Here is a 12,831-nt window from a genome sequence, read left to right as displayed (position 1 = left end):
ATTCAGATATGTGCATTAACAGAAAATTATATTGGAATTTGGTAATACACAATATTGTTTGATCAGTTTGTGTCAAAGCATTTTTCATGATGTTGAAGAATTAAAATACAGTGTATGATATGATAATTTATATTTTATATTCTATATTTTATAGGGCTAGCAGTCTACGAATATAAAGATATTCATATTTGTAAACGTTTTCAGATATAAGTGAGGAAATGTGTCTATGAGTGTCTCATAGAAAGTAGGAAGGCTGATCCAGTGTAAGTGTGTGTTTAAGTTCACCCATCGTGACATCCTTCACTCAACTAGCCTGAGTAGTAGGCAATTTTAAGGACTCACTGGATTGCACCATATAAAAACTTCCACTAAACACGTTTCTCATTTACATTTAGTATTTAAGTTGCCTGACCACCTCGCGATCACTCACCGACAAATTGGCTTTTGATGTGGGCTTGCAAGAAGATGCAACAGGTATGTACATTCCTAATACATGCTTTACTTTGGCAGGGCTCACCATGAAAGCCTTTCTGTGTGTGCCTTTAAAAAACAGGATCTAACCCCCACAAATGGAAAGTATAGGAGCATCCTTTGAAATTCATCCTTTGTATCGCAATATAAATTCTCTGCAAAATGTTCTCGTTTTTCTTTAAACACATACATCTTCAAATCTACCTTTAATGCACTTTAGCAAGTATGCTAGGCAAGTTGTAGCTCAGCAGCAGCACCTTTCTTCTAAATTGGTTTGCTGATAGTTTTGCTGACAGCAAGCTATCTCAGAATGTGACTGCCTTTCGCAGAGATGTGTGTGTTAAAACGTGAGGGGTAGACTTCAAGCTCCCAAAGGAGCCCACTGAGTAGTTTATCCTGTCAAGGTCAGTAGAAGGCGCACATTTAGTAGTAAAATCCATCTTTGTAAATGCTGCTCTTATGAGCTATCCAATAAAGATTTCAGTTGTAAATTGTTACCCAACTGCTACAACAGAGTGCTGATGTGAGGTATGCTGTAATAAATGATCACCAATATTAAAGTTAAGCATGCAAAACAATCCTTTTGTGAGCCATGTTATCAATAATTCAGAAAACAGGTCAAAATAGAAATGCCCCTTCCTAGTCACAGGTTACTTCATGCTTTAGAATGTTTGTCAATATAAAAAGGAAGATCGGGGTGAAGATGCAGATATTTTCATCAAGATGTGAAGCAGGAGTTTGAAGGAATTCTAACATAAGCGAGGGTGTCTCGATTTGAGATCTGGACTGGCCCAACCAAATAGAAGGCTGTTGTTTACTTAGCAGATATACAAAACTAGTCTTCCTTGCCTGGTCTTGATTCAGTGTACTGCCAAATAGGGGCCATATTTACCACACCCGGTAAATATGCCACCCCATGGTGCGGTATTTACTAGGTGCAGTAAATACCTCTTGCTTCAACTTTTTCAGGAGTTAATCACTGTTTTCGAACCAGCTTCTGCAGATTTTGCCATTTTTGTGCCGTTTGCTGAAAAATGTCAGGTGTTTCCTGACAAAAGTCTGTTGGGGGTGAAATGATGGGGTACGACAATTGCGCTCTACTCCCCTGGCCCAGTCACATTTATGTCTGTTCGTTGATCCGGATTCACAAAATTGTTGTGCAGCTAGTGGAACTTAGGAGCACAAAATAGCTGTTGGAAATCACTAAGTCCAATTCCAGATGTATTCACCAAATCAGGATTTATGAAATTGTATAGTAGTTTATAATAGAAAATAGGCCATCAAGCAAATGCTAAATTGAGCATGATTCATCTCAATGCTGCCAAAATCTAGGATGCCCCTGCATAGTATTACTTAAAATCTGGCTTACATTTTTCTCTGTAATTGTCTGCCTCCTAGGCTGCTTGTGTCCAGTGGTTGTCAGACTTTAGAAGTGTGACTGCCATATACCATTATATATTTTGTGTGTTTTCCTGCCCTTTGTCTCTCAGACTTAGGATATTTCCTTCCCGATGTTTATCAGACTCTAGAGGTAATCGTACCCTATCTCACAGGGTCTGCGTGTGTTCTGCCCTTTTTATGTTTAACTGTATGGGGATTCTTGCTTCTGGGCTAGGTTATCTGTCAGAATTTGGAAGTATGTCTACCATTTATATCCGTACTGCTGTAGCAATTTTCTTTGCTGCCTGTATCCGCAGGAGAAGCTTGTTGGTGGACTATTCACCCTGCCTCCAAACAGCGCTCTGAAGGTGAGAAGGTGCGCGTCGGAGATGACCTCATCCTGGTCAGCGTGTCCTCTGAGAGATACCTGGTAAGAACCAACCTTGACTAGTAGGATTGTCATTGCCTTGGGGGCAAGCTTTGACTCATGTTGACTATTTCCTATTGACTCATCCTTCTCTTTTTCTGTGTTCCCTGTTTTCCTTGTACGTTCATTTTCCACTCTTATTTTGCTCACTTTTTGTTTGTTCCCCTACCTCTCTCCCATTCTCTCATTTTACCCCCTCAAAGAGTTTGACTTCTTATTGTCCCTGCCTTTTCTGATTCTGTTACTCTATTGCTTACATTCCTAATCTCATATTTTGCCTCACCACTTTCTCCACTATTCATTTATTCTTCGTTACCATCTTCCTTGTCTGTCAAACCTCCTCATTTTTCCCTTTAGTGATTCTTTCATTTGTTCACATTCTTTTGCCTTTTGTTTACATTCTGTCCTTTAGCTCTTCTCATCTTTTCTGGTTCTCTCTTGCATTCCACTAACGTTTACTTCACATTCCCTGTAGCCTCTCACTATTCCTTTGCATCGACTCCCCTTTCCCCATATTTGTTCCCCTCTCCCATCTCCCGTAGATTACTCCATCTTTCCTTCATTCCTACGCCTCTGTTTTCCTCTCCTCCTTCATCTTCCTCTCATCTCTCCCTCGCCTGTGTCATCTTTCCCTGGTCCCCCTACTCACCAACACCAAATCTGTCGCACCCTCGTCAATTTCTCCTTACCACTTTGCCACTTACAGTTTCTCCTCCTCCTCTCTCTTTCATTATTTCTTTTTACCCCTCTGCATCTCTCTTCTTACTTCACTACTCTCTTTTGCTTTATTTGTAGCATCTTTCAACAGCCAGCGGGGACCTTCAAGTGGATGCCTCCTTCATGCAGACACTCTGGAATATGAACCCAATCTGCTCAGGTTGCGAGTTTGCAGAAGGTAATTGCTTTTCTGTATAACTTGACTCTCTGTAATGGCTATGTATGAGCTCTAAGTGGGGAATCATGTTTAAATGGTTAAAGTCTGACATGCTTAGACACTAGCACAAGTCTGGCTATTTTAGAGCCTGTATTCCACTTCCACTACACAAATCATTGATCAATGCAGTATTTGATATATTTTGCCTGTAGAGAACTGACAATCCAGGCTGGTAATAAGTAACATTCTAAAAGTTCGTTATTCTTAATATTGATTACAAATCAGACTTCACAATTGAATTGAAATTTAGATAACCATTACAAATACTTGTTTAATTATTTTTTGACCTGCCACAGTGATAATAGCTCTTAGGGCCTTGTTGTAGGCATATAGTAATATTCATGTTCTACATGTCCCACTTTTAAATTCCATGCACACTACCTTATGGGTTACAAGGCTTACATAGGGTTGATTTACTAATATTTAAAAGGGAGTTTTTTACCCACAAAAAATGTTTTTTTATTACAGGTCGCAGGTCATGTTTTGCACTGTTACAGTCAGTCTACAGTGATAGGCCGGATGCCATGTTTCCACTGCCACCATGGTGAACGGCACAATAGGTGCTACAGTGAACCACTGGTGTTTAACTTCCAGGCCCTAGGGTACATTTCTTTACCCCATATAATAGGGACTTACATGCAAGTTAAATGTGTCAGTCAGGAATAAGCCAGTTTAACTATGGTTAAAGGGAGAGCACAGTCACTTTACTCCTGGTTAGCACGGGTAAAGTGCACAGAGTTCTAAAGCAAGCAAAAATATAGGGTCCAACAAAAGGTGGAAATCTAGGGCGACCAATCAGGAAAGTAGGATTTCCCACAACCAGTTATAATAGGTTTGCTCTTATTAACTGTCTTAGAGATGGGTATGACTAGGGGTAGAATGTTATTCCAGTATTCTGTATTGAAGGTTCTGTCTTCAGGATTCTTTTAACTGGTAGTTAGTCCTTGCATTGCCCAACTATAGATTTGATGCTATACTGTAAATTTAACGCTTCAACTTCATACAGCCAGTTTCCTCATAAATCAGTTCCCTTGAGAGATGACTATTTTCAATATTATGCACAAGCTCCTCAGAATTTCCTTTTCCCTTCTAAGGAGTCCCATCTTATGATCCGTTGGCCTTCTCAGACATCCTAAATAGAGCTGCCTTGGGATACAATGCCTCAGTGTAGTAGTCAGACTGCATGAACATTTCCTTTTTGAAGTGTTGGATTCTCATTCAGCTTACACCTCACTGTATTTTTAACCAAGGTTCTCTCGTGTGACCTTTTACTGCATTCTCCAGGCCAAGTTCACAATTTTCTGACCAACTTAAAATGCCACATCCTGTATATCAAACAAACTCTTCTGGTGAAATCGCTGAAAACAGCTTGGGTTCATAATAATACTGGAAACTTTTTATGTAAATAAGTATCAATATTTCAAAATGTATTGTGCTCTTTTATGTTGTTTATCATACATATGTGGAAATTGTCCTTTATATTTTAGATGTCATTTAAACAATTACACTTGTTTTCAGCCCAAGGCATCTGAAGACTGGAGTCCCCTCTTCAGAGGACCATATAATCAACTGGGAAAACCATTCTTATTCAACAGAAAGATGTAAAAATTGTCAACATATGCTGGCGTGCCCTGTTGGGCCACAATGGCAGATGCTTTTTAAAGGTGCGCCATCCGTCTCCCCTAAGCATTAGTCAACATAGGCGCCCCATAATGTCTTCTCCATCTACCAAGTAGCAAGGGAAGCGAGGGGGTTGCAAGATCCAGAGGTTTTTTTTTCTCCCTTTGCTGGCTGGTGGGCACCCTGGTCAGCGTTGCACCGAGCCCAAGATGGCAGCTGAAGGATGCAGCGATCTTGATGGAGGCTTGAGAACTGAGGCCTGACAGCCTCTCCCTCTCTGATCGCCCTGCTGCCCGAGACGCTGGATTGAGGGACTCAGTGTTGGGCAGTTATTGATCAAGCTGATTTTGGGCTCCAGATGCCCCGTGGGGGCGCAACAGCTTATATGTGGTATAAGGAGTGCCTAGAGAGGGTCAACGAGGAGAGCCACAGCCCCTGGCTGGTGGATGATCACAGTTCCGTCCTCGAACCTGAGGCAGGCAGTGTCATCTCCTGGCAGCGCTAAGAGGTGCTGGGGACTTTGGATTGTACCCCAACATGTGTGGTAAATGTTGGGGCCACAGGGCTGTCATTGGGGGCCCATGGCGAAGACTCCAGGGCCTCTCTTGGAGAAGCCCACCTCATCCTTTTTTTGATCTATAGGGTTGGTGCAGGCAGGGCCTCCGCGGATCTCCCTTTTCTGGCTTTGTACCCCCTAGATGGAGGTGGATTTCTGGGACTTAGTGGCTGGACGGTCAGATCTGCCCCTGCAGAGGTGCATGGCCTTGTCCCCTAGCCGCTCTCCCCCCATGGCATGTTGCAGTCGGCTGTGATTCAGCACGCAGGTTAGCCCTGCCTGGCTGCTTGTGTAGCCTGTAGATCCTTGCAAGGGTCTGTGGTACAAGTGGAATGGGTGAGCGTGTAACCCCCCACATAGACTTTTAGATGACCCCCTCAACCCAGACCCTGGGTGAGAAGATTGACACTTTGGCAGAACGTCAGGCTGATTACTGGGCGCTTACGAGGTGGATTGGCCTGAGTACATTTCCCAGTCGTGAGACCTGTATCTTCAGTTTGCTGAACATGACTGGGACTGTGCTGTGACTCCCTGGGGTGTGCTACCAATCTCTGTGGTCCATGAGTGCGATCTTTTGGGCTGATTCTTGCTCACCTCCTCCAGCATGGCACTTAAGGAAGCTGATGGTGTGTCTGGAGTGTGCTACATTGATTTTAACCAATCCACTCATCCAGGTCTTCGCTTGCAGTGACATTAGACTTCCAGGAGTAACCTGGTGCTTTGTCACCTTACTGCTGGGGCCTATCTCAAGGTGGGTTCATTCTTGGCTTCCGGCACATTACATTCTGTCATTTGCACAGCCTCTACTTAATTGGACCCCCTTAACTGGACTTTCTTGAACACCCTATCAAATGAAGACCTATATATCTATGGGCCTTTAGGGGGTGTTCTGCTGATAAGGTCACAGAGCCAGATGAACTGTCACTCAGCAATACTACAATCATGGGGCAAGACTTCTCTGATGCCTCTAATGCATAAACAAAAATGCGCAAATACACTACCTCTACTTCAGAAACAACCATGATATCCTTCACGATACCGTACTGCAGGAAATTCAAGCATTTCTCACTGTGCTCGAAGCCAAGGAAAGACGTCACGTTACTTCAGCAGGATCTGCTCAAAGTGATACACCTGAGGTGGAGGTTTGTGTTACGGAACTACGAGATGCGATTTTTTACCTTACCCATACTGTGTGCCTCCTCACCATGGCCTCCAAGACACTGAAGCACTGTGCTGCAGATGTGGAAAACAGGGTGAGGAGAAGCAAGCTGTGATTTATAGGTTTCTTAAAGAGGTCCGAAGGTGATGCCCCTGAATAAAAATTCGAAACCTGGATCATCTCATGGATACTACTGGAAAATCTCTCACCCTGCGTTATCCTGAACATGGTGCGCAGAGCCCTGATACAATGACTGCTTCTGAGTGCTCTCCCCAACCCCTCATCCCCAGGACCCGAACGATAGAGAGAGAGAGAGACACAGTTCTTAGGGGAGCTAGAGACATTGATAACTTTTTATTTCAGTCCTCCAGATTATATTTTTTCTTGACTACACCTGGACAGTCCAAAATAAATGGATGCCCTTCGATGCCATCAAGCAAAAAATGCAAGTGATAAATTTCAAATATATGTTCATGCTTCCAGTCAGATTCAAAGTCATCCACATTTCTCGTTCTATCATCTCTGACTCGCCAGAAGTGGCCTGGGACTAGGTAGCAGGGAAGTGGAACCTGAAGCAGCGTCCTAATCATTCTCTTGGAAACTCTGCCCAAGGTGTGCATGTGGTAGGGTCACCAGGGCCGGACTGAGAACCAAAACTGGCCCTGGCAAAGTCTGTGGTACAAGTGGGGGATGCCACCAAGCTCTTTACCAGGGCCGCTTTTCCGCCGAATTTGTTACAGGGCCGATTTTGCAGCTTTGCTGCAAAAACGTCCCTGTCACAAAAACGGCCCCCAGGGGCCCAAAAACGGCCCCCACCCTTGCGGCCGACCGGGGAATTGCCCGGTGCCCGCAACGGCCAGTCCGGGCTTGAGGGTCACTAGTGGTGAAACTGCTGAGGAGGAGTAGGCACTCACAACTGAAATGGGGGCTGCCTCCTGGGACTCCATGCTTTTCTGAAACTGAGGGAGACTGCTCACTGAGAGAGTCATCGCTTGCGGCAACAGTGCCACCCGAACCTCTCCAGTCCCGGGTCCTGCACCCAGATGGGGGCTAGCCCTTGGTACCAGTGACCCACCTCTTCTGCGGTTTGACACGTTTTATTTTCCCTAAACTGTTCAATTTGGGGCCAACACTTTAACCCTCCCTGTTCTTATCTCTAGTCTGACCAGAAACTCTCAATCCTCTTTTATCAGATAGGGAAGGTTCTGTTCCTACTGTATTAATCATTTTCTTGCGCTAAATGGGATTTTTTTAGGGCAACAGATGCTTCTGGGGTGGAAGTAGGTGGTGCGGGGTTGTTCAGAGTTTCAAGGTTTGTAGATTTGTTGGATGTTTGTTAGCAATGTTCTATTCCAGCTCACAGTGCCTCCATATTCAATAGCTCACAACCCAGATGTTTCTATGTGTAGGTCCTTCTGTAGTCTATTACGTGCAATATTTCCTTGACCCTGATTGGGGAGATACCACATCCCCTGCAATCATGACCCTCATGGCCTCCTTTAATATGATGCCTTGGAACGTCAGTGGTGTTGATGTCCATAATTAGAGGGGCACAGTCCTCAGATTTGTCAGGCAAGACTCCCCAGCTTTGGTATTTCTTCCAGCAACCAACCTGCACTTCTCACACAGCATTTTTCTAGGCAGATTCAGATGTGATTTGCTATTTGATGCTGATGAGGTTTTAAGGGCTCGGCTGCATTATTGAGAGATCCTTTCCCCTGTCTGTCTAACTCAAGGGTCTTTAAACTGTGGGGCGCGACCCCCAGGGGGGCCGTGGAGTGGTGTGAAGGGGGTAGCGCATTCACAGTCGCACTTACACTTCTCCCCTGGCCTCCAGGGCTTAAGTCCCCCCTCTTCCCCGTCCTGTGCCGGGGCTGCTGCAGTGAAACTCGAGCTGCTGGGGGCTTGGCTGGGCAGCACGCTGGAGTTTTTCACAGGTCTTTAAAGACCATTAGCATATTTACATGCCTTTGTAAACTGGTTGCAGAGGCTTAATGTTTTTATGGTTTCAGTACCCGTGGGCCCCCACTCTGCCTATTCCTTACATTTGCATTGTTACACTTACTGCTGTAGTGTGAGAATGCATTTAATGAAAAGGAATATAAAGTTGGGTTGCCAAAAGAAAAATGCCTGCTCTTGACACTAAATAGAGTTATAAAGTATGTATTAATTAGTTATGTGACTTTTCTGCCTGTGTTCTCTTTAATATTCAGTCATGGATCATTGAGGCAGCCCTAGAACACAATTAAAAGTGACACAATTAAAAGTGCTTTCTATTTATATTTGCTGTTCTAAGTTTTCACAGATAAGTGCTAAAAATACAGCTTTAGGTGACTGCTTATTTCTGGGCCATCAAAATAATGAGCTGGTAACCCTAATCATAAGACTGGAAGTTTGTTGCAGGATCAGCACATTATTTATTTCCTCCAGCCCCAATCCCTGATTAATGCCATTATAGCAATAGTGTAACTTATATCTGAAACTCTACACTTCAAGTTTCTGGGAATGCACCCTGCTTTCAGACAACTCCCTTCTCATTCTTGCCTTCATTTTCACGCTCACCCTGCACTCGCAGCGATCACAATGCACTCACACTGGTCACCATGCACTCATAGCGATCACAATGCACTCACACTGATCTTGATCTCCATGCACTCACAGCGATCGCCATGCACTCACCGCGATCACAATGCACTCACACTGATCACAATGCACTCACACTGATCACCATGCACTCACACTATTCACCCGCTCACCCTGCACTCACACTGATCACCGTGCACTCACACTGATCACCATGCACTCACACCAATCACCATGCACTCACACCAATCACCATACACTCACACCAATCCCCATGCACTCACACCATTCATCCGCTCACCCTGCACTCCCAGTGATCACAATGCACTCACACTGATCAAAATGCACTCAGAACATTCACCCACTCACCCTGCATTCGCAGCGATCACAATGCACTTACACTGATCACAATGCACTCACACTGATCACACTGCACTCACACCATTCACCTGCTCACCCTGCACTCACACTGATCACAATGCACTCACACTGATCACAATGCACTCACAACATTCACCCGCACACCCTGCACTCACAGCGATCACAATGCACTCACACTGATCACAATGCACTCACACTGATCACCATGCACTCACACTATTCACCCGCTCACCCTGCACTCACACTGATCACCGTGCACTCACACTCATCACCATGCACTCACACCAATCACCATGCACTCACACCAATCACCATACACTCACACCAATCACCATGCACTCACACCATTCACCCGCTCACCCTGCACTCCCAGTGATCACAATGCACTCACACTGATCAAAATGCACTCACAACATTCACCCACTCACCCTGCATTCGCAGCGATCACAATGCACTTACACTGATCACAATGCACTCACACTGATCACACTGCACTCACACCATTCACCCGCTCACCCTGCACTCACACTGATCACAATGCACTCACACTGATCACAATGCACTCACAACATTCACCCGCACACCCTGCACTCACAGCGATCACAATGCACTCACACTGATCACAATGCACTCACACTGATCACCATGCACTCACAACATTCACCCGCTCACCCTGCACTCACAGTGATCATAATGCACTCACAGTGATCATATGCACTCACAGTGATCACAATGCACTCACACTGATCATCATGCACTCACAACATTCACCCGCTCACCCTGCTCTCACAGTGATCACTCTGCACTAACAATGTGCTTGCATTGTTCACTCTGTACCTCACCCTGCAGTCACACGAGCACACTTCTCATCCTGCACTCATGTGACACTTCACTCACCTGTCCCCCCTCACTGCTCAATCTGTAGCTCACTCAAACAAGGCCATCACTAGCCATGCACTAATTCGTCCCACTCTGCACTTACAGCCGAACCCAAATTCATATGGTCACCTCACTCAACCTGTAGTCACTCCTTTTACCCTACTCTCACACTGTTGCATTGCTCTCCGTGCAGTCACATGGGCACTCTTGTCACCCACACAGTGCAGAAGGTTAAAGTACCTGGTACACCGAAGATGTACCATTCACATCACAGAACTGAGTGTGAGTAAACTGAGTATTTTGTCAGACAGGTGCTATAGAGAGATGAGGTGTATTGTTGGTGAGTGGTAGTGAGGGAATTCATGGAGAAGGTGGAAAGACTGTTGCGTCGTGTGCGACAAGCACTAGGGCCAGCCCTGGCTGGGAGTGTTAAACCCCCCCGAAGTTCGGGTCTAGTGAATCCCCTGCTTCTGCCTATTATTATTTACATTTGTAGTGCACTACTGTTACCAAAAGGTGTCCTGCGGCTAATAACCATCTGCCTGCAATGTGAGAGAGGGATCCGGGGTTGGGAGAGGAGAGGAGAGAAGAGAAGAGAAGAGAAGAGAAGGAATGGAAGGAAGGGGTGAGATTTAGTCAAGCTTGTCGCATAATTTGGTCACCACCTGCCTCATAATTCCAGTAGCCCTGCCTAGAGGTTTAGAAATTTGTGTCAGGAGGGGGTCCTTACGCCTCTAAATGTTGACAGGGGGGTCTCGGCATCCAAAAGTTTGAAGACCTCTGGTCTAACTGGATACCACTGATACCCAAGCTAGGTTTGTAGCGGTAAAGGGAGGGCTTGAAGGGAAACAATATAACTTCATTAATGCCTACGTTACCCCACGGGTCCCCAACAGGTCCATAATGACCAAGGCCGCCACTGGCTCGAACCATTCTTGGGGTTATTTCAATGTGGTTATGAATCCAGAACTCTACACAGCTAATAATCAAGCTGCTGGTCCCCACGGGGGCACTGGCCTAACAGATTGTGGGGCCTTCTTGGGCATGTGTGTTATGTGACCATTCTGGAAACTGTTGTTAAAGAATACACCCATATCTCAGCTACCCACAAAACCATGTCGAGAATTGATTTATGTTTTTACCAGCTGTAGACATACTGTACACAACCGCAGCACACATCCTCCATCAGGGAATATCTGTTTACTCTTCTGTAGTGATTAAAACTGGGGCCCTCTACAGTGTTGAAAGCGCAATGAGTCATCTGAATGCCCGGTGTTTAACAGATGTGCATTAATTCCAATTTAAAATGCAGGAATTGAAGACATAATTTAAGCTGAATGAAGGTTCAATGAATTTGTCTGGCACGTTATGGGCAGGAAGGAAAGCCAGAGCATTTCTAAGTGGGAAAGAAACCAATTTATTTCCAACCTAGAGGCTAGAGTACTTAAAGTAGAACATGAATATTGCACCAAGTGTGAGGAGGGGCTTCAGCATTAACAGGCCACGGAGAGGGTCTCCTTGTGAGAATTCTTCCTTTATGAAGCCCAGCTAGTCTGGATTGCCTCTACCCGGCGGATATAGGTATTGGGGGACATGTTTGGAAAGCTTCTTTACTGACTGGCAACCGGGGCACTCCCTCCAGAGTGATTCCACATGTAATGGATTCAGAAGGGAATGTGGTCATCACTGCTGAAGGTATTGCTTCCGTCTTTGTCTCTTACTTCCAAACACTTCACGCATGACAGGACTCCAGTGCCCTCATTCTCATAGATTTTGAAAAATAACATTTGATACTCTTGATTAGACCTTCCTCTTTGGGATCCCGCTTTATATCTTTTATTAAGTTCTTTACACTCAGCCTCAAGATCAATTTAAAGTAAACGGCACCCTAATGTCCTTTTTCTGATCCGAAGAGGGACCACGCAGGGGTGCCCCCTCTCACTAGTTCTTTATTCCTTGGTGACGGAGTCCATGCCAATTTGGGTCAGGTGTGGTGCACAAATGTGGGGGTTTTGGAGGGAAAGAGACTTGGAAAACTGCTCCAATTCATGGGTCACCTCCAGGATACCGACTCCTGACTGATAAGCATTCAAGATTTGTACGGCGATTCTTTCGGCCTGAATGTCAACTGGACCAAGCTGATCATTGTCTCAGTCAATGGCAGGTAGCATTCGCAAACTTATTTTTAAATACCTTGGCAAGCATCTTGCTTTGAAACCTACGATTACCTGGATCCTCAAAAATTATCCTCACTGCAATCCAGAACATGGAAATACTTGAGAAGGTGGTCATATCTTTTGTTCAATGTCCTCGGAAGAATAGCGCTTTTTAAAATGATGTCCCTGCCAAGGTTCATGTACATTCTACAAAACTTTCTGTGGGTGATCCGTCCAAGGTTGGTCTACTGCGTTGAAGGGTAGGACATTCTCGTTTTCATAGGG

At 45.0% G+C, this 12,831-nt stretch overlaps 1 protein-coding gene across 1 annotated transcript in view; it reads left to right on the top strand.

The window, feature by feature from the left end:
- Window positions 1–12,831, top strand: part of RYR1 (ryanodine receptor 1) — a 1,073,089-nt gene that overhangs the window by 166,544 nt on the left and 893,714 nt on the right. The window contains exons 5-7 of the mRNA XM_078661091.1: window positions 396–474; window positions 2,169–2,281; window positions 3,074–3,173. Coding sequence (XP_078517217.1) covers window positions 396–474; window positions 2,169–2,281; window positions 3,074–3,173 — 292 coding nt within the window. The remainder of the gene's footprint in view (window positions 1–395; window positions 475–2,168; window positions 2,282–3,073; window positions 3,174–12,831) is intronic.

This window comes from Lissotriton helveticus, chromosome 9, assembly GCF_964261635.1.
Source record: "Lissotriton helveticus chromosome 9, aLisHel1.1, whole genome shotgun sequence".
Classification (NCBI taxonomy): Eukaryota; Metazoa; Chordata; class Amphibia; order Caudata; family Salamandridae; genus Lissotriton; species Lissotriton helveticus.
Note: the sequence above shows the minus strand (reverse complement) of the source record. Positions and strands in the feature narration are given on the sequence as shown.